At 37.8% G+C, this 27,061-nt stretch overlaps 1 protein-coding gene across 2 annotated transcripts in view; it reads left to right on the top strand.

The window, feature by feature from the left end:
• LOC136884493 (uncharacterized) overlaps positions 1-27,061 on the top strand; it is an 865,858-nt gene that overhangs the window by 585,260 nt on the left and 253,537 nt on the right. The window contains exons 5-7 of one of the 2 annotated variants that reach the window (XM_067156699.2): positions 214-343; positions 7,348-7,523; positions 23,884-23,967. In XM_067156699.2, the coding sequence (XP_067012800.2) occupies positions 214-343; positions 7,348-7,523; positions 23,884-23,888 (311 nt within the window). In that variant the 3' untranslated portion in view covers positions 23,889-23,967. Of the gene's footprint in view, positions 1-213; positions 344-7,347; positions 7,524-23,883; positions 23,968-27,061 lie in introns of those variants that run through there. The other variant, XM_067156698.2, reaches the window with a different exon arrangement.

Genomic DNA, 27,061 nt, shown 5'->3' with positions numbered 1-27,061 from the left:
AAGTTACCCAAGGACACAAGCAACAAATGTAGTATATTATTTTGAAGAGCAATGTCAGATACTTGTTTCGTCCAAGCCAAAGCTCAGTTATTTATAAAGTTGTTTCCTGATACAACATTATGAAATATATGTTTGATTTGAAATATTCGTTTGTATGTTGTACAGTATGTAGTTTTCAGAAACATGACTAATAATATCCTTCCTTTCTTCCAGCTCCCGGTGAAAACTTACGCGTCGTTGGGGAGGTAGTTGATAAGGATAATGTAAATATCAGTTGTTCGGCAGAGAATGTGTACCCTAAACCAGAGATGTTACTTTACCAGCTGGGAGTTAAAGATAATAGGTAAGAAATTGTTTTGATTGCTAACATAAAATTGTTCTTAACTTTTTTAAACATTTATTAAGAGAGTAAATCATCCTAATGTTCATTTTGCTACATGAAAATCGCTTATTTCTATTAAATTCTCCATATCACTTTATGCTGTACTAACATTTTCATCTCTACTTAATTATTGGAATCCTCATCCACTATATATAGCTTGTCATTCACTGCCGATTTAAACCGTAAAATGTGTTCTGGATATCTCAATAAATCTTTCAGTTTGGTCAAAGCACTCTCCAATCTCCTACATAATTCGTAAAGTAATCCAACAAAATAAGTAATAATTAACTGTTTTATCATTGAAGTAGCAATATCCATCTTCGTCAAAATTTCTGATTTATTCCCTTATTCCTAAAAGTATATATGACTAGACTCTGATTTATTCACCTTATTCCTAAAAGTATATATGACTAGACTCTGATTTATTCACCTTATTCCTAACAGTGTATATGACTAGACTCTGATTTATTCACCTTATTCCTAAAAGTATATATGACTAGACTCTGATTTATTTACCTTATTCCTAACAGTGTATATGACTAGACTCTGATTTATTCACCTTATTCCTAAAAGTATATATATCTAGACTCTGATTTATTCACCTTATTCCTAAACGTTTATATGACTAGACTCTGATTTATTCACCTTATTCCTAAAAGTTTATATGACTAGACTCTGATTTATTCACCTTATTCCTAACAGTATATATGACTAGACTCTGATTTATTCACCTTATTCCTGAAAGTATATATGACTAGACTCTGATTTATTCACCTTATTCCTAAAAGTTTATATGACTAGACTCTGATTTATTCACCTTATTCCTAACAGTGTATATGACTAGACTCTGATTTATTCCCTTATTCCTAACAGTGTATATGACTAGACTCTGATTTATTCACCTTATTCCTAACAGTATATATGACTAGACTCTGATTTATTCCCTTATTCCTAACAGTGTATATGACTAGACTCTGATTTATTCACCTTATTCCTAAAAGTTTATATGACTAGACTCTGATTTATTCCCTTATTCCTAACAGTGTATATGACTAGACTCTGATTTATTCCCTTATTCCTAAAAGTATATATGACTAGACTCTGATTTATTTACCTTATTCCTAAAAGTATATATGACTAGACTCTGATTTATTCACCTTATTCCTAACAGTGTATATGACTAGACTCTGATTTATTTACCTTATTCCTAAAAGTATACATGACTAGACTCTGATTTATTTACCTTATTCCTAAAAGTATATATGACTAGACCTTGATTTATTTACCTTATTCCTAAAAGTATATATGACTAGACTCTGATTTATTCACCTTAAGTATATATGACTAGACTCTGATTTATTCACCTTATTCCTAAAAGTATATATGACTAAACTCGGGTCCCTTTTTCCTAACAGTATATATGACTAGACTCTGAATTATTTATTTATTTATTTATTTATTTGTTTGTTTGTTTGTTTGTTTGTTTGTTTGTTTGTTTGTTTGTTTGTTTGTTTGTTTGTTTGTTTGTTTGTTTGTTTGTTTGTTTGTTTGTTTGTTTGTTTGTTTGTTTGTTTGTTTGTTTGTTTGTTTGTTTGTTTGTTTGTTTGTTTGTTTGTTTGTTTGTTTGTTTGTTTGTTTGTTTGTTTGTTTGTTTGTTTGTTTGTTTGTTTGTTTGTTTGTTTGTTTGTTTGTTTGTTTGTTTGTTTGTTTGTTTGTTTGTTTGTTTGTTTGTTTGTTTGTTTGTTTGTTTGTTTGTTTGTTTGTTTGTTTGTTTGTTTGTTTGTTTGTTTGTTTGTTTGTTTGTTTGTTTGTTTGTTTGTTTGTTTGTTTGTTTGTTTGTTTGTTTGTTTGTTTGTTTGTTTGTTTGTTTGTTTGTTTGTTTGTTTGTTTGTTTGTTTGTTTGTTTGTTTGTTTGTTTGTTTGTTTGTTTGTTTGTTTGTTTGTTTGTTTGTTTGTTTGTTTGTTTGTTTGTTTGTTTGTTTGTTTGTTTGTTTGTTTGTTTGTTTGTTTGTTTGTTTGTTTGTTTGTTTGTTTGTTTGTTTGTTTGTTTGTTTGTTTGTTTGTTTGTTTGTTTGTTTGTTTGTTTGTTTGTTTGTTTGTTTGTTTGTTTGTTTGTTTGTTTGTTTGTTTGTTTGTTTGTTTGTTTGTTTGTTTGTTTGTTTGTTTGTTTGTTTGTTTGTTTGTTTGTTTGTTTGTTTGTTTGTTTGTTTGTTTGTTTGTTTGTTTGTTTGTTTGTTTGTTTGTTTGTTTGTTTGTTTGTTTGTTTGTTTGTTTGTTTGTTTGTTTGTTTGTTTGTTTGTTTGTTTGTTTGTTTGTTTGTTTGTTTGTTTGTTTGTTTGTTTGTTTGTTTGTTTGTTTGTTTGTTTGTTTGTTTGTTTGTTTGTTTGTTTGTTTGTTTGTTTGTTTGTTTGTTTGTTTGTTTGTTTGTTTGTTTGTTTGTTTGTTTGTTTGTTTGTTTGTTTGTTTGTTTGTTTGTTTGTTTGTTTGTTTGTTTGTTTGTTTGTTTGTTTGTTTGTTTGTTTGTTTGTTTGTTTGTTTGTTTGTTTGTTTGTTTGTTTGTTTGTTTGTTTGTTTGTTTGTTTGTTTGTTTGTTTGTTTGTTTGTTTGTTTGTTTGTTTGTTTGTTTGTTTGTTTGTTTGTTTGTTTGTTTGTTTGTTTGTTTGTTTGTTTGTTTGTTTGTTTGTTTGTTTGTTTGTACAGGGGCTCTGCGAGCAAAGGCTTATAAAACGCCATAAGAGTTGGTACGTTGTTCGAGTTCTATTTATTAGATAAACATGACCGAACCTTACCTACCACCATTTTTGTATGTATTCTTCGAGGGGTGTTTGTTGGTCGGTCATACCTTACATGAATGATACAGTATAGAACAGATTCGCGTATACCGGGTAAATTCGCTGCACCCGACTTTTTCTTTTGTTAGGCAACCCATTGAACCTCAGTGGTGTGATGGTCGATACTCGTTTTCCGTGTACCAAGCTATAGTCATCTTTAAAGCACTTACTGCGTCATCACAGCAAGAGGTTTGCAAAAGCATGCATGCGAGGTATTTAAACGTACGTGCAAATTATAAGCTCTCGATGAGATATGAAATTAAAGCTAAAATTGAAGGCATACTGATAGAAAACGTGTGTGAGTTTTTAAAACGGGAAGCAGCTTTACACCAAGTACGCTTTCTGATAGCCTTGAGACAACAGTCACCGTGGTGCCATGGACTAGGCACAGACGTGCTGACGTACGTGCCGTTGGTAGGTAGGTTTGAATCGCATGAACGCAAAATATTTTAATCACATTTTAAACTTTGAGGATCACATACAAGGCCATTAATGCCACATTCGACCAATAGCATGTATCGTTCATGTTCAATGTGTACTGGTCTAGCAGTGTTCGTCATTTCTTCGTTATGTATTCACCAGATAAGTATGTTATCATGCTCCTCATCTACGATGAAGCACGACTGAACGCACAGGAAACCCGCGCCTGTACCACGAACAATGTCTACACAGACGAGAACCAATTTAACTAAGTAATTAATTACTTAATGACACACGATGTTATGTTAGGGTACTCGGATACATTGGCGTCGTAGATCAGACGCCATCACGTATTTGCTCTAGGGAGCCGGTGTTACTTGCTCCGCTCGGGACGAGTGTTTGTTACGTGACAAGTGAGAGCAGCAGTCAGGCGGGTTGCATACCGTGGCCGTACTGTACTTGCGCCACTGGCCTTCAGCACATACTACGTCATGCACTTCCCCTACTTGCTCGCTAAGCTGCTCTCGTTCCTCGAGAGCGGGGAGCAAACTGGCTCCGAAGGCATTTCGCTCTCTATTGACGATGCCTGTCGTAGATGATTCTCGAAGTACGAAATGCGAATAAAATTATCAGGCTCAAGTGACACTCGAACCCACATACCAACCGCAGTTATATTAGTAGCACCCAACTTAGCATAAGACACCACGGCGACTCCAGCCAGCAGTTTACCGGAAAGCGTACTAGATGGACAACTACGCTGCTGTGCAAAACGTAAGGACGAAAGTAACTTCCGCATGTTGTGTCACTGCCAAGTAACATAGCTCGATGAAACTTGAATCAAACATAGGAACAACTGCTACAGTATAGCAAGGTAGGCAACTGAAAGGATTATGCAATGAGATGAACAGAGATGACACTTTTATATAGAGACAATAAATTACACGTAAATCACCGCGACTTAGTATGGCCCCATGAACATCACAAAATAAGGGACATGGTTCTTAAAAGGGTGTGTGATGAATACGGACAGCGATGCTTGCTCTTCAACGTGTTCCCATACTGGCAACAAGATTGGTAAAGAGTTCTTGTGGTAGGGCGTCCCTTTCCTCCAGCAGCGCGGTTGACAACTACTGGATGGTCATTGATGCATGTGGACGTGCTGCAATACATCTGCCCAACATGATTCACACGTGCTCCATGGGATTTAAGTCGGAGGAACGGGAAGGCTATTCCATTCGCTGAATATCCTCTCGTTCCAAGAGCTCCTCTACCTGCGCTGTTCGTTGCGGTCGTGGATTACCATCCATAAAAATGAATTCAGGGGAAAATTCAGCCCCTGGAAACACGCACATGGAGAAATACGACATTGTCACAAAAACGTTGACCATCTAGGATGCTGTCGGGAGAGCAGCAGCTCTTCATGACATTCACTTTCCTGCTTTCCTTTCCAGTTCATGCGTTACCTGACCCATGTATTCCAAGCGTGCTCATCTTATAGGATCCCTTCTTTCTGCTTTCCTTTTTATTATCCTAATCACTGTCCGACTCGTTGGCTGAACTGTCAGCGTACTGGCCTTCGGTTCAGAGGGTCCCGGGTTCGATTCCCGGCCGGGTCTGGGATTTTAACCTTAATTGGTTAATTCCAATGACACGGGGGCTGAGTGTATGTGTTGTCTTCATCCTCATCACGACGCGCAGGTCGCCTACGGATGTCAAATAGAAAGACCTGCACTTGGCGAGCCGAACCCGCCCTGGGATATCCCGGCACTAAATCCATACGACATTTCATTTCATTTCATCCTACTCACTAAACCATTATATCAGAAGTGAAGTCCTATTCACTTAACGCTTCTCTTATTTCTTAGGCTAGCAAGGACCAAGTGAGTAGCCGTGCAGTTTCGGTCACGCGGCTGTCAGCTCACATTCGGGAGATAGTGGATTCGAACCCCACAGTCGACATCCCTGAAGATGTACTCCCTAGGTTCCCGTTCTCACACCAGGAAAATGCTGGGGCTGTACCTTCCCTAAAGCCCACGGCCGCTTCCTTCCCACTCCAGTAATTTTCTGTCCCATCGTCGTCATAAGACCTATCTGTGTCGGTGTGACGTAAAGCAACTTGTAATTTAAAAAATTCTTAGCGAGTTCTGATCTCCTGTGCTCCCGCGTAAGCTGTCTTAAACTTTAGCACCAGGTCTCAAATGCTAAGAGACTTCTCTCCACAAATTATCAATGTTGCCTTTATAAATAACTGAATGTATTGTGTAGCTTACTCCCTTGACCTACTATATGCTGATGATTTCAAAATATTCTACTGTATGTTATTTTGGCCTAATTAATTCCAGTGCCCCGTGTTACATATCTGTAATATTGGGAATTAAGTACTTTGCTGTCGCTAAGAACGAACGGCCCTAGCCGTGTTGAAACACCGTATCCCGTGATATGTCCGAAGTTACGCAACATTGGGCGTGGTCAAAATTTGAATAGGTTGCCACGCGCTGTTGATGGGGATAAGGGAATTGAGGAGCTGAAAGGAACTGGCCACCCTACCGTACTTAAACTCCGATTCAGACACACCTCTGCGGAGTTTCGGACCTGCCTTCGGGCAGAAAACACCTTACCTTTGTCGCTAAGAAACATTTCTGCCGCTAATGCCCACTGTGACAGAAACAATACGTACCATGAAGTTTTCAATCATGCGTGGAATCTTTACAGAACAATCCTATAAATAAAATTCTGAATGAAAATAATATTTTTCCTATGGAAACCTATCCTGGGCACTACAGGGTTATGTAATTGCCCTAGAACTTTGAACATAAATTTTAATTTTACTTATCAAATAAATCCATAGTTTCCCGTTCAAATAAATATTAATTACAATAATTAATATTTTATTCACGTCGACTGCACACTAGAATCTTGTTCTTTGTCCATTGATCTTCACGTTAGATTTGCTCTCATTTGCTTGAATCACTTTTAGACCGAGCTCGATAGCTGCAGTCGTTTAAGTGCGGCCAGTATCCAGTATTCGGGAGATAGTAGGTTCGAACCCCACTGTCGGCAGCCCTGAAAATGGTTTTCCGTGGTTTCCCATTTTCACACCAGGCAAATGCTGGGGCTGTACCTTAATTAAGGCCACGGCCGCTTCCTTCCCACTCCTAGCCCTTTCCTGTCCCATCGTCGCCATAAGACCTCTGTGTCGGTGCGACGTAAAGCAACTAGCAAAAAAAAAAAAAAAATCACTTTTAGATGTGGAAGTTCTGGAACGCGGTGAACTTAATGTAAGGGGGGAACTTGAAAGAAGTCATTGAATATATTGACCTTGGTATATTATACGATGCCAAGTTAATATTCCCATATCATACAGAAAGAACAGCTAACAGCGCCTTCTCATGCGCAATATAAAACTATTTTATAGGGTAACGAAGATAATTACTACTCTCCACAATAGTTAGTAAGCTCTTGAAGATATGTAATTTCTAAACTGAACTATTGGCAACACTTCAGAACCCTCCTCCCTTCCTCATTTTTTAATCTTGTATTTATTTTTCTTTAAAATATTTTTTTCTAAATGTCAAGTAGTGTTCTGTGCTGACACAGAGTTGACATGCATGTTGGGTTGTTTTGTTGTTTCAAAGGCCCATCAGACTTTGAATGGCATGTTGTCTCTCAGTCAGTCAGTCGGTTATAACAGGTGATGTCGGTGGCTCTTTACAGAACTCAACAGTTGAGGGGAGTGAAAGGGCTGTCCACGATGCACTCAGGACTGTTCGAAATCCACGCTAATCAACTGCTGCACCATACGCAGTTATCAACACCGACAGAATTTGAATGTGAGCTGAGTATCCCTGAGGTTAACTACAAGGTCACCAAGGATCTGGAATATTACCCTGGTGAGTACGAAGCCTCAGTTACGTCTAAATTTTTCTTTTCTCAGATATTGCATTTATATTTTAGAGCTAAAAGGGAGCTTAATAAGGATGAAATATCGCGTATACTGCTCTTCCATAATTTAGCGAGTGTAACATAACTGCTAGGGGTTCTAACAGGTCGGACCCCTATGACTATGCAAGTCTAGAAGTCTTTCCATTCCTTTCCAATCAATTCTGCATTGCGCTGGCCAAGTCCAGTGAGGTCCTAGTAGCTACCGGAAGTCGTCCACCTGTCTTCTTCTTTGTCTAGAGTATTTGTACAAAGATTTCTTATATATGATTTTTATGACGTAATGTGAAGAAAGTGTCACGTATCTTCTTTGAGAAGTTGTAGGAAAAACGAGAAACCTAAACAACTCTGCATTCTACGACCTCCTCAATATAAATCGAGGAAGCTATGTGCATGTTATGAATGAATTAATGAATGAATAAGCCTGTAGTGTTCCATGAAAGACAAAGGCTTTCCTCGATAGGAGGAGCTCTATTCGACTGATCTCACGTGATGAGCTAGTCACGTGAGATGGTGTTTTATGTCATTCTTGATAGTCTTTCTTCACTGGCTTAACTTACACCTACTTTTAACACTTAGACTTTCCTTGTATGCAATTTGTCGTCTCTAATTCTATACGTATCACTTACTTAAACACTACTCACTAAACTAATGTAGGTTTTCTCTCTACAAGTCTATTTCATAACACTTATTTTACCACTTGTCACATCCTCCCTTTCACTTTCCAGGTTTTACTTCAACCACCGTATTTTCATTGCTTTCCAATAAGTTGTAGATCGTGCTGCTCTGGTCCAGTGCAGACCCAGTAGCTGCCTGAAATCGTCTTCCCATATTCATCTTGGTCTTCCGTGGCTTCTCTTGCCTTCGCAGGGATTCCACACGGTTGTACTCTGTCCCAATTTGTTCTGGTGTAGCCTCGCTACGTGCCTTGTCCATTTCCACTTCGTTCTTGCTGCCTGTAGCGCGAAGTTCTCAGAATGCTTAATTTTTTGAGGTCTCTTATTTCGATCACTGTCTCTCAGTGATACATACATACATACATACATACATACATACATACATACATACATACATTATCATTATAGACTGTTATGCCTTTCAGCGTTCAGTCTGCAAGCCTCTGAGAATTTACTAAACGTCGCCACAATCCTCGATTTGCAACTAGTGTTGTAGCCTCATTTAGTTCTATACCTCTTATCTTTAAATCGTTAGAAACAGAGTCTAACCATCGTCGTCTTGGTCTCCCTCTACTTCTCTTACCCTCCATAACAGAGTCCATTATTCTCCTAGGTAACCTATCCTCCTCCATTCGCCTCACATGACCCCACCACCGAAGCCGGTTTATGCGTACAGCTTCATCCATTGAGTTCATTCCTAAATTAACCTTTATCTCCTCATTCCGAGTTCCCTCCTGCCATTGTTCCCACCTGTTTGTACCAACAATCATTCTTGCTACTTTCATGTCTGTTACTTCTAACTTATGAATAAGATATCCTGAGTCCACCCAGCATTCGCTCCCATAAAGCAAAGTTGGTCTGAAAACAGACCGATGTAAAGATAGTTTCGTCTGGGAGCTGACTTCCTTTTTACAGAATACTGCTGATCGCAACTGCGAGCTCACTGCATTAGCTTTACTACACCTTGATTCAATCTCACTTACTATATTACCATCCTGGGAAAACACACAACCTAAATACTTGAAATTATCGACCTGTTCTAGCTTTGTATCACCAATCTGACATTCAATTCTGTTGGATTTCTTACCTACTGACATCAATTTAGTCTTCAGAGGCTCATTTTCATACCATACTCATTGCACCTATTTTCAAGTTCCAAGATGTTAGACTGCAGGCTTTCGGCACAGTCTGCCATTAAGACCAAGTCGTCAGCATAGGCCAGGCTGTTTACTACATTTCCACCTAACTGAATCCCTCCCTGCCATTTTATACCTTTCAGCATATGATCCATGTAAACTACAAACAGCAAAGGTGAAAGATTACAGCCTTGTCTAACTCCTGTAAGTACCCTGAACCAAGAACTCATTCTACCATCAATTCTCACTGATGCCCAATTGTCAACATAAATGCCTTTGATTGATTTTAATAATCTACATTTAATTCCATAGTCCCCCAGTATAGCGAACATCTTTTCCCTCGGTACCCTGTCATATGCTTTCTCTAGATCTACGAAACATAAACACAACTGCCTATTCCTCTCGTAGCATTTTTCAATTACCTGGCGCATACTGAAAATCTGATCCTGACAGCCTCTCTGTGGTCTGAAACCACACTGGTTTTCATCCAGCCTTTCTCTCAACGACTGATCGCACCCTCCCTTCCAAGATGCCTGTGAATACTTTGCCTGGTATACTAATCAATGAGATACCTCGATAGTTGTTGCAATCCTTCCTGTTCCCTTGCTTATAGATAGGTGCAATTACTGCTTTTGTCCAATCTGAAGGTACCTTACCAATACTCCACGCTAATTTGACTACTCTATGAAGCCATTTCATCCCTGCCTTCACACTATACTTCACCATTTCAGGTCTAATTTCATCTATTCCTGCTGCCTTATGACAATGGAGATTATTTACTATCCTTTCCACTTCCTCAAGCATAATTTCACCAACATCATTTTCCTCCTCCCCATGAGCTTGACTGTTTGCAACACCACCATGATGATTTCCTTTTACATTGAGAAGATGTTCACAATATTCCCTCCACCTCTCCAGTGATTTCCTGGGATCTGTTATGAGTTCACCTGAATTACTCAAAACACTGTTCATTTCCTTTTTCCCTCCCTTCCTAAGATTCTTTATTACTGTCCAGAAAGGTTTCCCTGCTGCTTGACCTAGCCTTTCCAGGTTATTACCAAAATCTTCCCATGCCTTCTTTTTGGATTCAACAACTATTTGTTTCGCTCTGTTTCTTTCATCTTCGTACAAATCCCTGTCTGCCTCGGCCCTTGTTTCGAGCCATTTCTGATAAGCCTTCTTTTTACGTTTACAGGCTGCTCTCACTTCATCATTCCACCAAGATGTTCGCCTTTTCCCATCTTTACACACAGTTGTTCCTAGGCATTCCCTTGCTGTTTCTACTACAGCATCCCTGTATGCCACCCATTCACTTTCTATATCCTGAACCTGCTTACTGTCTACTGTTCGAAACTTCTCACTAATCATATCCATGTACTTCTGTCTAATTTCCTCGTCCTGGAGATTTTCTACCCTTATTCGTTTGCAGACAGATTTCACTTTCTCTACCCTAGGCCTACAGATACTTAGTTCACTACAGATCAGATAATGGTCTGTATCATCGAAAAATCCCCGAAAAACTCGTACATTCCTAAAAGATTTCCTGAATTCAAAGTCTGTTAAGATATAGTCTATTATGGATCTGGTACCCCTAGCCTCCCATGTGTAGCGGTGAATAGCTTTATGCTTGAAGAATGTATTCGTAACAGCTAAACCCATACTAGCACAGAAGTCCAGCAAACGCTTCCCATTCCCATTAGCTTCCATATCTTCCCCACATTTACCAATCACCCTTTCGTATCCTTCAGTTCTATTCCCAACTCTCGCATTGAAATCGCCCATTAGCACTATTCTATCCTTGCTGTTGGCCCTGACCACGATGTCACTCAATGCTTCATAAAACTTGTCAACTTCATCCTCATCTGCACTCTCACATGGTGAATACACTATTTTCTTTTCCATTTTACTTTGACATATTATGCCAAAGGAATTTCATGACAGTTCTTAAATAATAGTGGGCTACTTCAACTACCATAAATTTAATCAGAAACGACAGTAAAAATATGTTTTTTCATTACTCGAAAAATAAAATATTTTCATGATAATTTCCTTCAAACTTAAAAACACCTCCCAGCATTTCATCAAAATTCTGCAGACTTTTGAAATATTGAATGTGCCATGAGTAGACCATATTAGTAGTGAAGATGTCCTCAACCTCACAAAAGGCAGGATAGCTACCTATTACCGTCTGCAGTTTTCTCACGATTTATGTACAGGAAGTGATGGCAAGGAGTAGTTGGTAAGGGAAAGAAGGACATCCCCGTAAGAGGAAGGGTAGGAACCGGGCCTACCAATTACAAATAAAAGATATATATATGCGGAACAAAGAGGAGAGATGCGGGGTACAGTAGGAGAGCCTCACAAGGTCGGCCGCTATTGGAATGGTGAGAAAGCTGCACTGTCATCTGGTAGGGATGGTTGGGTGCGTCTTACGGGCCCCACGCATAGGGCCGGTCGTGTCATCATGGGAGGGGGGTCTTTTTCTCACCACGGATGATGACATGGCCGGACAATCAGTCGTTTATTTTTATTTTTATTTTTTATCCGGCGGGGTCGATGGGCGTGGCATGTCTACTGTGGTGATCCTCCCTAGGGAGTGTTACATTTCCGGAGTATCTGATGGACCTCATGGCATGCCCTGAGAGTCTCATGTTGATGTTGTTTTCTTTGTTCCTTTTTCTTGATTTTGTAAGTTTTTTAAAATTATTATTATCATTTTTATTGTGAACATTTATTTGGGGCTGAACGCCTGTTATGTCCAAGAATAAATTTGTAGTTCAAATCTTGGTCAATATATGAGAGACAGGTTTTCCTCCGAGTACTCCGATTTTCTATGTCATCTTTCATTCCAGTAATACTCTCATTCATTGAATTTCAGTCATTAATGATTTCCTCAGGGGGTGTGCGACAAGTTTCGGCTACCGGCAAAATTCCTATCCTCGTCGCTAGATGGGGCTTCATTCATTCCATTCCTTAGCAGGTCGAATGACTAAAAACAGGTTATGGATTTTCATTTTCTCAACCGAATAAGGAAGACAAGATATATGGGAAACATGGACTAGGGTGAAGAATGTAATCGTGCGTGAGGAACCTTCTACAGTGCTGTAACTCGTATACAGTAGCGCAAAGTATGATTAAGCCAGAAGGAGAAGGCACCAGAAAGAAGAATCGCTCATATGATTCCAACTATTCTGTCTGTAAAGCTTCAGAGCCACTGCATATGCAATACATTGCTTCAGATATAAATCACAGTTGAAAAAATATATCGTATTTAAGTGGTAAACACTTTGATCGAAAGAACTGTTGTGTTGTATTTGTTTTATCAGTCCATAAATTGGTTGTCCGACTCGTTGACTGAACGGTCAGTGTACTGGCCTTCGGTTCAGAGGATCCCGGGTTCTATTCCCGGCCGGGTTGGGGATTTTAACCTAAATTGGTTCATTTCAATGGCACGGGGGCTGGGTGTATGTGTTGTCTTCATCATCATTTCATCCTCATCACGACGCGCAGGTCGCCTACGGGAATCAAACAGAAAGACCTGCACCTGGCGAGCCGAACCCGTCCTGAGATATCCTGGCAGTAAAAACCATACGACATTTCATTATAGATTGGTTTCATTCAGGTCTTCATGCAAATCTAGCCTAATTTTCTAAAATAATGGAAGCTTTTTTTCTTCAGTTTTGAATTAGTTAAATTATTACTGTGGGGCACTTCAGTCTCTGGAAACTGATCCATTATTACATAAATAAAGCGCGGATGTGTAGGCACTTCTAGGTTAGAATGCAAAAAAAATTGGCTAGGATGAATTGTCACCTCACCTGTTCTTCCGTAATGTAACGCCAGTAACATAAGTCCCGGGAGTTCTAATAGGTCGATCCCCTAATGTTTATGCAAATCTCACAGCAGAACTGTTGTTCAGACTAGATTATACTTGTTCTTCCGTAAGATTTCATTCTAAATGTCTAAACATATGGACTTTATACATACATTTAGAAAATACCCAAAAAATAAAGATTTCTATTTTATATTATACCTGAGAAATGATACAAATAATTAAGAACGTATTCTTCTCGAAAAAACATCATAAGATTCTATCAAATCGCATTTTGTATTTTTTTAAATATATTATCAATTGTTGAAATGTATTAAGAATTATGTAGATTTTTATGATTAAATTCTGAGGCACCCTCTGCTGGACAAGTAAAAAGAGAGAAAGTCCTGTTGGAGCACATCGTTAAGATAAGTTTTAATTCTGTGTAAAGAGAATTTAAAGATAAATATATTTATATTTCTTTACAATATTCATGAATTCATAATACATTTTTAAATATTAAACGTGTGTGTGTGATTTGATAGGATCTGATGATTAGGGCTTGGAATTTTAGGCAGTAATAGGATTAAATGCAAATTAATTTTGCTAGTGGGAAGCGTCGACTAGCCCGTTGTTCCGAAATGTACCTAGAGTAACATAATTTCTAGGGGTTCCCATAGGTCGTACCCCTAACGTTTATGAAAATCTCATAGCAGGACCGTTGTGTGGTTGGAGTACATTTGTTACTCGCCTCAGATTCCATTCTAACATGTTAGTGCGTACAAATCCGAGTCCTACTGATGATGTTCTCTAAAGAACGATACATGCCATTCTGTTTTTAATTAACTTACCTTTTTCGGTTAAAATCTGCTAATAAATATTTTATTTTCCAAATATTTTCTGAAATGTATGTCATACGAAATAAGTTTTGACGGGCCTCACAATTATTTTAAAACCTCTATCCTGTGCAAATATATTCATACCTACGAAACTATTTCTTTGTCACGTTTATACCGCGTTCTAATTTTAATGTTCATGCCGCCTACACTTCCATCGAAGACTAACTGCTTAATTCCTTCGTGTCTCAAGACGTGTCATCTCAATCTATATATCTGAAATTGCACAGTGATAAGTACAACAGATAGTTAAAGGGATATGACGGCTGAAGAACTGTGAAAATTTGAAATTGGCATAAAATCTGTAATACTTAAGATAAACAAATACAAATTTACACGCACGCCCCATAATGATATAACCATTGTTTTTGATTATTTATACGTTTTTGGTTGACATTTTAACCATTTAACCAATATACGTCAAAAACATATTACACAACTGAGGATCATTTCTTTCCAAAGAAAACACATGGAGATATCACTTTAAAATTTCACATACGAATTTTACAGCTTCAGGACATTTATTTTCTGGAAGAATTTCTTAATTTAAATTTAAATTAGCTGATTCTATTACAGGTTTCAAAAATTAGTTTGTACAACTTCAATAATAATAATAATAATAATAATAATAATAATAATAATAATAATAATAATCATTAACTGACGTTGCCATCATGCTAGTAAGTTGAAGATAATGGGGAGATTGATCTTTGTCAATCTCATAGTTACAACTAAGGTATTGAGCCTCAGAAGTTGCCTCAAGATGTTTTCTGACTTGCGATCCTTTCAAACAACAGACAAGAAGCAATCCAATCCATAGAAAAGTTGAATGAAATAGCCGCAAAACCCGGACTTCAAATTTCATTTGAAAAGACGCAGTTTATGGAAGGAACTAAATCAAGATTCGACAATCAACCATTAATCACCAACTGTGGAATAATTTCCCAAGTAGACAAATTCAAATATCTAGGTGAAATTATTCAGCCAGCAGGGTTAAATCAGGAAGCTAACAAAGAAAGAACTGCTAAACTGCAAAGGGCTTACAAAATCACATGGAACAGATACAACAAAAGATGTATATCAAAAAATGCAAAATTACGACACTACAATACAGTCATCAAACCAGAGGCACTTTATGCATCTGAAACACTGATCATTGGCGGCAGGTCACAAATGAAAAGCATTGAGAAACAAGAGAGGAAAATTCTCAGAAAAATCCTAGGACCAAAGTTCGAAAATGGAATTTGGATGAAAAAGAAACCACACGAAATTTTTCAATTCACAGAAAAAATCACAGATACCATCAGAAAGAGACGACTAAAATTCTACGGACACCTACACAGAATGGATAACAACAGGCTGACAAAGAAAATTCTAAATCTAGCTCTAACCCTGAAAATCCGCAACAATTGGTTAGCAGAAATACATGAAGATCTACAAGAAATGGGTATTGAGGACGAAACCATTCAAGATAGAATGAAATTTAGAAGCTTAGTAAACAAACATAAATTTGCAGAGAAACCAACAAGAAAAAATACAGGCTGGACAGAAACACGCAGAAAGGAACACAGTGAAAAAATGAAGAAATATTGGGAAGAAAAGAAGAAGAAACATTGTGCAAAATAAGTTCAAACGCGCTCCACAGCTGGGCACAACGAATCAAAAATAATAATAATAATAATAATAATAATAATAATAATAATAATAATAATAATAATAATAATAATAATAATAATAATGTTATTTGCTTTACGTCCCACTAACTACTTTTACGGTCTTCGGAGACGCCGAGGTGCCGGAATTTAGTCCCGCAGGAGTTCCATTACGTGCCAGTAAATCTACCAACACGAGGCTGTCGTATTTGAGCACCTTCAAATACCACCGGACTGAGCCAGGATCGAAGCTGCCAAGTTGGGGTTAGAAGGCCAGCGCCTTAACCGTCTGAGCCACTCAGCCCGGCTGTACAACTTCAGTTTCGTAAAAAAATTGACATAGAAAACTGATTCCAGTTATTTTTGCATTGTATAGTGTAGAGAGTCAAAGTCAAATTTCGATTCTGTACATAGTTTTAAAGAAAAATGCGCTTGTACTATGAAAATTTAAAAACTTTCTTTAGTCTCATACTGCCTAAAATCCTTTATAACTGTACTCTTCCTCCCCTCCCTGATCCTCTACACCTCACTTGCTGCCCCTCTTCTTCTGCCTTTTCCATTTGAACTTATTTAGTATAACTGAAAGGATTACTCAACATTGGTAATATTTGTATCTTCTGTACTCTGAAGTAAGAGTAATATTACATATCTGATGAATGCATTCTGTCTAGTTTCGTACCAAATTGATGATGGCAGGAATTTTTTTAAAAAAATATTGCTTTTTAATGTTGCGTTTTATTAAATATTCATGGTTTGAAAATATATTCTCAAAGTTTCGGAGCTGAATATTTCCAACGTTGGGTTATTATTGACGATCTGAAAACAAAATCCTTCTCAGCTAGAAAATATTTGCGGTAAAGGCTGAAATAAATTTTCAACACGACATTGCTCTGCAACAAACGGTTAAAATATTTCCTCAAATTGAACTGAAATAATGAACTGGTGCATATTATCTTGTTCCAAATTAATATCTAACAAAGACTGATGTAATGGCTATATTGCATTATCATTTTCGGAATTCATTTCCCGGCTACGCATGTCCAGTAGAATAGAACTCTACCCTGAAGCAGTAATTGTACTGTCATATCAGTATAGGTTTGTTCCGCTTAAGCTGTTCTGAAGTGCTGTTTAGTAGTAGTATGAGTGGAAGAGAGAATGTATTCCATTGATCGTCACATTACTGAACTGGCAAGCCTTTGTTCATGTAATCCGCACAGATTATGGCTGTCAGTAATATGATGCCGAGATGAAAATGTGTAACGTTACTTGCGGTAATAGGAGACAGAGAGTTATAAACACTCCACTTACCTCTTTATTACTAAACAGTACAGTACAGTACAGTAATCACGTAATAATATACGGAGTGTACAGTTATGCACAAGTTGAAATTGAACATGAATATTTATTTATTTATTTATTTATTTATTTATTTATTTATTTATTTATTTATTTATTTATTTATTTATTTATTTATTTATTTATTTATTTATTTATTTATTTATTTATTTTCATGCCTTCATCTATGGTGAAGTTACGGCTCACAGCCCTCTCTTACGTTTCACCACATACTATCTGAAATAAACTTCAGAACGCAGAATATTGAAATAATAAATAAAATAAAAAATCCTAACCTCATTCATTCTTCCATTCATACTGGCATTCACAGAAACTAGTTATATATATTTATTATTATGTAATCTCGGCAAGACCGCTTCAAAGAGGCTAAAGAGGTGCTATTCCTAACACTGTTTGGAAAGGAATTCCATAGCCTTGTACCAGACACTTGAAAGGATCGGTTATATGATGATGAGTGATGCACAGGAATTGAGAGTGTAGTAGTCGATCGTGTGTTATGTTCATGAGAGGAGCAGAATAAATTAAACTTTGATGATAAAATACTGGGCTTTAGATTCATTCAACAGACGAAATACGGGAGTTGGACTTAAGACATGGTAGTTCGCCGATTTTTGACTAGGAGAGTACTTTATAGTAGGGGGAGATATGAGTTAAAAATGTAATTGTAACTATAAACCTAATGCATGAATTCATTGCCCTCTGTAATTTCATTGTTTGTTCCATGGTGGCATCAATCATTACAGTATCACAATTATTAAGTATGGGAAATATGAGAGTCTGGATAAGTTTAATTTTCATGATTATTGAAAAAAGTGAGTGACAAGTTTTGAAAGGGTGAATTGACGAGTGAAATTTACTACAGATGATTGTTATATTCCCACTCCAGTGTAGTGTGTCACATATGATAATCCTAAGTTTTTTTACAGACTTCTGAAATGGTATAGTTGCACCACAAAGCAAAAGTGAAGGCAATAACTCCTTCTTTACAACATTTAGCTGCCTTTGTCGTCTTATTATAATAACTTGTATAATTTTAGGGTTAGTTAATTAGCAGTTCTCATTAGAATAGGAGGCAATCAGATAAAATAGATATCATCTGATGAATTCCTCACTTAATATCAACAGCTTTAATGTGATAATACATTTGTGGATCATCTGCATATAAATGACAACTACAGTTACTGAACTGAGAAGAGACATCATTGATATATAGAGTAAACAGAAGAGGTCCTAGCATTGATCCCTGTGGGATACCAGTTTTCTTCCAGTCCGTCGTCACAGCGTTTATAATAATACGTTTTCGCCGATTGGGAGGTATGAAGCAAAGAGCTGAACAGCAGAAGTACTCAGAATGAATCATTGTAGTTTCGCTAATAATATATCAATATCTACTGCGTCAAACGCACTACTGAAGTCAAGTAAAATAAGTATAGGCACTTTCCTCACATCTATAACTCGTCTAACTCCATCTGTAATTCTTAGTACTGCCGTACCTGTGCTATGTCCTTTCTTCAAACCAGATTGGAAAGGCTCAAGCAGAGAATATTTTTCCAAGTATTAATCAAGTTCCTTATAGATAAATATTTCTAGAGCTTTAGACAGTGCTTAAAGTTCTATTTTAAAGTGTATGTTTTTGTATTTTTCATATGATTCTACCAGCACATGTAAAAACAAGTGGAGAAGTATCGGATAAAATCTGAGAAGTGTTCTCTAGCGCTGTACAACAGTTCATTTGTAAGAAATAAATTGCCAAATGCCGATTTCTCTATTCATCACAACGTTGATAATTAGTAGACACAATGCAGTTATCGTATTCTAATGATCTAAGAGGTATTAAAATGAACGTGGCAAACAGAAGACTATGGATGCATTTAGTCCATCCCAGAAGCTTGCAGACTGAATTCTAAGAGCCTAACAGATGATATATGCATGTTCATAGAATGTTTATTTTCAGTTACTAAATTTATTCTTATTCTTCCTATATTACTTGCTATTCCTAAATGGCGTTTCTAGTATTATGATCAGTGTCACGTGTACCTTTATTTAATTTCAGAATTTTCTTCATACGAAGTGTACTTTTGATATGATCTGTGACATTTTGATCTCAAAGTACGCCGTGTAAAGAAAATGTATTAGATTTCAAGACTTCTGTCAGTATCATGCATAGCAAACATGAAACGCCGAGAAATCGTCATCAAACGCACACTCACTTTTCTTTCAGCCATTGTCACTGTAGCTTACTTGCTTTGGAGCGATCCTGTCATCTCAAAGGTCTGTATTCAAACCCCTCTCCTGACGATGTTTTATTCTTCGACTTAAGCCAAGTACAGGTTTAGCATCACCGCCACGCAAAGCCCATTTCAATTCGCCCGCGAAGTGATCTCATTGGAACTTCAGTTGCTGATAAAAAAACAACGAAGCGAGATATCGATTTATTTATCACAAATTATTCCCCAGTATGACCAACCTTCTAACGCCGATATACCCTGAACACGTTCTTTCCGACTACCCTGTATATCGGCTTACAAATCTACTATTAGTTTGCGAACAATTTGTGAGTTAAAACTCTTTTATCTTATCATGAAATGCCAATAAAGAATAGAAAATATTCAATATCAGTATTTGTTGAGTTCTGGCTGCTCTCCAGGAGCATAGTCTTCCCAACAACAGCTATTAGCACATTATCTCACGCTATGGGGAGGTTCCTGGCGGACGTTCCAGATGGTAATTACCAAGTTCTCGATAAGAGCAGCTCCGGCCTGCATATGGGACTCACTCTAAGTTGCTATAAACTTTCCCTTCAACACATTCAAGGTTGAGTTGAGGAAAGTATTAGCACTTTAAAAAAGTGTAATTGTTTTTAAATATATTATTATTAGCAGATACATCGCAATTGGGAAATATACCGTTCGCAATGTTCACCTACATTAGTGTGATATCAAGGTAAAGTTAAAACATAATTACCCAACGACAACAACAAGCAAAGTAGAACAAGCAATTCCATGGAAATAAAATAGGACAAGAAATACTACTAGTTTCACATTCTAAATGCAACATCATATACAAATTCACACAGAACTTAAGTATTTCCAGGTCTTAACACTACAGCTTACAATACTATAGGTTGAGCTTAATTCTAGCTTAACATTACAATGTCCAGCTCCATGGCTAAATGGTCATCGTGCTGGCCTTTGGCCGCAGGGGTCCCGGGTTCGATTTTAACCGCAATTGGTTAATTCCCTTGGCACGGGGACCGGGTGTATGTGTCGTCTTCATCATCATTTCATCCTCATCACGACGCGCAGGTCGCCTACGGGAGCCAAATCAAATAACCTGCACCTGGCGAGCCGAAGTCCTCGAACACATCCCGCCACTAAAAGCCATACGCCATTTCATTTCATTACAACCATAATAAGGTAAAGTTAAAACATAACTACAGAGAAACAAGAGTACAACACGCAAATCTATGGAACGTGAATATTACAAGAATTACTAATAGTTTAACATTCTATATCCAGCATCATCATACACAAATTCACACACAACTTAAATATGTCCAGATTACAAAACAAAACTATACGTTGAGCCTGCTATCAGCTTAACATTACGTGTGATACTGAAGTAAATTTAAAAACTAAGGTAACTACCTAACAACAACAACTAGAACAACATGAGTACAAAACAAATCCCTGGAAGAGGATACTACAAGAAATAATACTCGTTTAACATTCTAAATCAAGCAGAAAATCACAAATTCAGTGTCCGTAATTTACAACCTTTACTTTTCAGTTTTCACTTTGCACTATCGCTAATGATCTTCTTAAATGATTTGATGAAATTGCGAATAATGCATCAAGTTCCCTGGTACTATTGTTGAGCTAGCTACTCTTACCCAAGATTTGTTCTAACTTAAGATCAGGTACCTCTGTGGATCAGCGGGAAGTCATGATCCCAAGATTACGAGTTCGAATTTTGTTGAATTTTGAAGTGTATTCAAAAAACATTGAATGATACAGGAAAAGGTTATAAAAAATATATTCGTGTTAAGAAATAGCAGATTTATTCCGTACGAAATGAGATTAGCATTTAGAACGCTGGATGTTTCCTGAAGAAAATTCTCAACTGCCCGTTCTCAACTAGTGTTATGTAATACTAACATACCATTCATGTCATCAGTAAAAGTCCTAGGCGTTACTGTCGATGATGACATGTCATGGAAAACTCATATTACGAGCATCACCTAGAAAACAATCTCTGCATTGCACATGCTGCGCGGGTATAAATACATGTTTTCCCTCATATATACTATTGTGACGCGATGTACAGAGACGCTTGGTGCAAGTTAGTTAGCAGATTACAAAGTGGTCAAAATGAATCTGTCAGATACGTTTCAATCTACGGAACTAAGACCATGTAACTCCTTCATATAACCACCTATCTTGGCCCCGACTAGAAATCCGTCGCACTTTGCAAACCCTATGCCATCTCCATAAAATCCCTCATTTTTCACGGTCAATTTACCTTACTTCGTAATTCTAATACCTCTGTTCTTATCACAGTCTTAACAGCAGATCTACTAAAAATTCAATCCTTGCTTTACCTACCCATAGAACTACCATCTACGATCAATCATTCGCAGTAATTGCCTGCCGTGAGTGCAGCCTCCTTCCCGAAAGTATCAGAGGGTTAAACGCTATTCGCACTTTCAAAGAAGCACTTGGGATACATTTTAGGCACCAGTCAAGATCATCTGTAAACTTGACGCTGCTACCCACAACCATTCTATTGTCATGGGTGCCGTTTTGTTTTCCAAATATTATTAAATTGTATGTACTACCTCTTTTTTACATGTAGGATATTTGTTTTAAGAATTTTCCCTTTCATTATATATAATTTAATCTCATCACTCTTCATTCTTGAATTATTTTTCACTTAGTTTGTATTTAATTTAATTCGCTAAAACAATACCATGTGATATATATATATATATATATATATATATAAAAATTTCACTGCCTGGTTAGACGGAACACAAAGCTTGAACTATCTAACAACTAGCTTCAATGTACTATATCTGTTGTGGGGCACTCAACAGTAACAGTAGCGTTTGAGGGAGATAACTAGGATTTTCTCAGAGGACAGGAAGGAAAGTAGCCCTCCCCCAAACCATGTACAGGATACAGTAGGTGTAAAAGAGGGATGGGAAGGAAAGGGAGTAATTATAGAAGACAGGTGGATTAATGTTTTAAGTGGAATGATATTGCAGGCTAAGGGCTCTATTCAGGATCAGAATTTAGGACAATTAGAACAACCAAGGGAAGATGAGAAGTGTGGAAGTAGGAGGAAGGGGAAAGGTAGGAAAGGGAAATGTGGAGTGGTGGGTAGGAACAGACAGGTGGAAGAGGGTCATGGAATGGAGAAAGGGAGAAGGAAGTAGCTTCTGCAGCTGTCAGGAAAGATAGGACTGGCCAGGAGGGGAGGGGATCAAATGAGGTGGGTAGGGTTGAGGCTCTAGTCATGGGGGATTCCATCGTTAGACATGTGGGGAATGTGTGTGGAGGAAAGGGAACCAAGCTAGAGTGTTATCCAGGAATTACGTTAAGGCAGATGTTGAGGAAAGTAGAAGAGAAGGAGGAGGGAAAGGAGAAGGTGGTAGTGTTTCACGTTGGTACTAACAACGGAAGACAAGCAGGTATAAGTACCAACATAGTTGGGGATGTGTGGGACCTGGTAAATGCAGCACGGGTGAAGTTTAAGGAAGCGGAGATTGTTACCAGTGGAATACTGTGTGGGAGGGATACTGACTGGAAAGTGCTTGGGGTTTTAATTTAGACTATGGAGTGGGTATGTGGGAAACTGGGAGTGTGATTTCTAGATCCTAATGGGTAGGTAGGAGATAAGGATCTGCGCACAGATGGGCTTCACTTAAACCGCAGTGGTACCGATACATGTAAGTTAGGAAATTTGTTTAAAAGGGTTATAGGGAGGTATATTCAGGGAAACGGGGTGCCCTAGGGAGCGACGATAAGGGTACAGGGAAATGGAAGTCAAGTAGGGATGACATAAAAATGTTAGTGCTCAACTGTAGAAGTATTGTAAGGAAAGGGATGGAATTAATTTAATAGATATATACTTACCACAGGTCGGAAACAACATGAACCGTATAGTAGAGCGTTACAAGGTTGGTCATACTGATAAATAATATTAAAGAAATAATTCGATATTTCCCACTGTTGTCATTTTATCAGCTGTTGAAGTTAGCCAATCAGATCGCTTCGCGGGTGAATTCAAATTAGCTTTGCGCGGCACGTGTTTTAAGAACGGCTTGAGAGCCAAACACTACATTGGTTTCAGCTGATGTCGGCGTAGAGTACTTGCTATGGCGCGATTCTCTCAGCTTGGAGGTGTGTTTTCAAAGCCCTCCCCTGGAGGAGTTTTGTTCCTCCACTGGTGCTTTCATGCCGCATACAGATTTAGCAGCACCGCCTCACAAATCCCATTTGATTTTGCCCGCAGCGTAATCTGATTGTCTAACTTCAGCGGCTGATAAAATGAAAATATGGCAAAATATCGAATAATTTCTTTCCAATTATTTATCAGCATGGCCAACTTCCTAACGCTGAAATACCCGGTTCAAGTTGTTTCCGACCACTCTGTATAGTTTCTGTACATTACTTTATGTAAACAAAATCATGACTAAGCAGTCATATTTTTTTAATATTTTAAATAATTAAAGTTATAAAAACTTTAGTCAGAAAGCAGCACAATCTCTTCCATTTCCAGTCTAAATCATCTGTAAACTTGACGCTGCTACTCACAGCCATTCTACATTCATGGATGCCGTTTCGTTTTCCAAATGTTATTAAATGGTATTTATTACCCCTTTTTTGCATGTAGGATATTAGTTTTTAGGAATTTTTCCTTTCATTATATATAATTCATTTCATCTTAAATTAATCTCATCACTCATCATTCTTGAATTATTATTCACTTAATGTGTATTTAGTTTAATTAGTTTAAAGTAATACAATGCAACATCTGTACATTTCAGTGCTTGGTCAGACGGAACACAAAGCCTGAAGACCTTAATCTTGATAGGTAAAATAAAACATGATTGAACTATATAACAACGAGCTTCAATGTACTGTACTTGTTGTGGGGCTCCCAACAGTAACAGTAGTGTTTGTGGGAGACTAACTCGCCTGCATCGCTTGGCCTGTGAGAGGGAGTAACCCTCTGGGTGGCCCGTCCCACCCCTTCAGGGTGGGGAATGAAAACTCGTTCGCCAAAGACTGCGAGAGTGTGATACCTACCATCGGCTGTCCTGAGAATGGTTTTCCGTGGTCATCCATTCTCCTTCACTAAGGTGAATGGCGGGACAGTTCCACGGAAAACAAATTGGCGTGAAATTTCCCGTACTGTTTGCATCAGAGGGTAGTGCGAATTTTCTGGCAATCGTAAGAAATAAAACTATAATTTAATTCATAATATTGTAAATCCATATCCGCCATGTATGCACTTCAGTACGAAAGAATGTGACAGCTTATTTCTTCTTCTTTCGTTTTGGCCGACTATGAATCATGTTAATTCGAATTCAGCTTCATCTGCTTCTGGGCTTTAATCCTCTTCCTGTGCTCATTCATCCTTCCACTCTGCAAACTCCTCCTTTCTTCTGTCCATGGCGCTTGGGTACGGGATCAAACATTTCCTTGACAACCCTTCGTGGCCTTGATCCTCGAATTCTGAACATCCCTGTCGCTGATTTCCGTTCCTAGTATTCCCATTTCTTCCAGGCCCTTTTTCACCTCTTGATACCAGCGCACTGTACTTTTCCCGATCTCAATAAATATTATTATCTTATTGGTCAGTCTTCACGGGTTCATTCTGTAGATATGTCCGAAGAACATGGCTTTCCTCTTGCGGGTGTTATCTGAGATCTTTTCCATCTAGAGATATAATGCTTGATTTAATCTATTTCTGTATGTTTCATCCTCTGTTCTTTGGGGTCCCAGTATCTTCCTGAGAATCTTTCTCCCCGCCTCCTCCAACTTCTTTACCAATCCTGTTTTTAACAGCTTCAAACATTCAGCTACATAAAGCCTCCAGGTGGATGACTGTCTGGTAGTCTGAGTTTTGTATTGATCAAGATAATCTTCTTCTTGAAAGTGTTCATAGTTAGTTTATATAAGTTCATCTTGTTCATTCCCAATAGCATTGCCTCTCTATCTGACAGGTTATTATCTATCCACTCTCCCAGATATTTATAATCTCCACTTTCTAAATCTTTTCTCTCTCAACCGTCATCCATCTGGGTCCTGTTTCCATATTGGTCATGTATATGCATTTATTTATTTATTTATTTATTTATTTATTTATTTATTTATTTATTTATTTATTTATTTATTTATTTATTTATTTATTTATTTATTTATTTATTTATTTATTTATTTATTTATTTATTTATTTATTTATTTATTTATTTATTTATTGCATGGCTTTTAGTGTCGCTAGTGTCCAGTATATGATATTATCACCTGTCTCACGACATACTGTTGACACCCATGGGCAACCTGCGCGTATGGTTGTCACATGATGGTAATAATGAAGTTGGGAGAGGATGGAACATGTTACCGGCACATTAGCCTTCTCCTGTGGAATATAACTGAGGACTCGATTCAAGGCTTTACGTCTCCATCTGACGGACAAATCACCATTAACAGCAGCATATTCCCTCACTCCATGTGAATACTGCGTAGAGGTTTGGAATTAGAACCATGCTCCAGGTACGCAGTCTAGTGATTAGAAATGATACAGCCGGGCTGAGTGGCTCGGACGGTTGAGGCGCTGGCCTTCTGACCCCAACTTGACAGGTTCGAACCTGGCTCAGTCCGGTGGTATTTGAAGGTGCTTAAATACGTCAGCCTCGTGCCGGTAGATTTACTGGCACGTAAAAGAACTCCTGCGGGGCAAATTTCCGGCACCTCGGCGTCTCCGAAAAACCGTAATAGTAGTTAGTGGGACGTAAAGCAAATAACATATTATTATTATTATTATTATTATTATTATTATTATTATTACGGAGTTATAGGTGGTAGTTAGAGGTGAAAGAAGGTGCGTGCTGGAATAGGTCTCAACTACAAAAGTTCGAAAGATGAATTAAAATTTTAACAAGGTTATATTTTCAAAACTTAACAATGGTAACAGAGACTTTTGAGCGTACAACAAATAACAACAAGTTAAATCAGGTGCACAATTTAGATAAAATTTAACCAGTTTCCACTAGGGGAAATAACAAAGAAAATCAGGTATAATGCCGCTTTACCAAACACCAGGTAAATGGTCTTTACATATCCTGGGCTACGGGCCCAAATTGATCCACTCTTGAGCTCTCAGCTCACAATCACAAAATATCAAAGGGCAGAAAACCCTTAATTACTTGGAGCTCTTGCTCCCACTTAATAGTACCGAAAAGAGCGGACCTGCTCTCAATTGACAAGCCTATCAAAGGCCACAACAACCTTCACTTCTATCTGCCCTCAAGGCACGCAAGGAAACAGGGGTAATTAATACCCAACCTACGGGGCCTTCGCATGAAGAAAACAAAAACATCAGGTTAAGTTACTGGCCCAAAATACCAAATCGACTGGAGGCGTAGCTTGCACTTTTAAAACCTACTCGGCACTAGGCCGCTTACACAAGGGCTAATCCCATACTAGGGAGGTGACTCGTATAAGAACACTTTATTACATTAAGAAAAGAAGAAAATCGGTTATGAAAACGTAGTCACCTCAAAACAATATGAGTGGGAGCTCGAGAGGGTTAGGCACTCTCTATCCCAATTTGTAGTTAAAGAGACGGAATTTTTACCAAATGTCTTTACATTTTAAAGGTACGTTACATGAGAAAAGTTTCGAACCTGCCCCGTGGGTTAAACTGCTGAGCTAGCAATAAATAAGGTTAT

The sequence above is a fragment of the Anabrus simplex genome, chromosome 12, assembly GCF_040414725.1.
Source record: "Anabrus simplex isolate iqAnaSimp1 chromosome 12, ASM4041472v1, whole genome shotgun sequence".
Taxonomy (NCBI): domain Eukaryota; kingdom Metazoa; phylum Arthropoda; class Insecta; order Orthoptera; family Tettigoniidae; genus Anabrus; species Anabrus simplex.
This window is presented reverse-complemented; position numbering and strand designations above follow the sequence as displayed.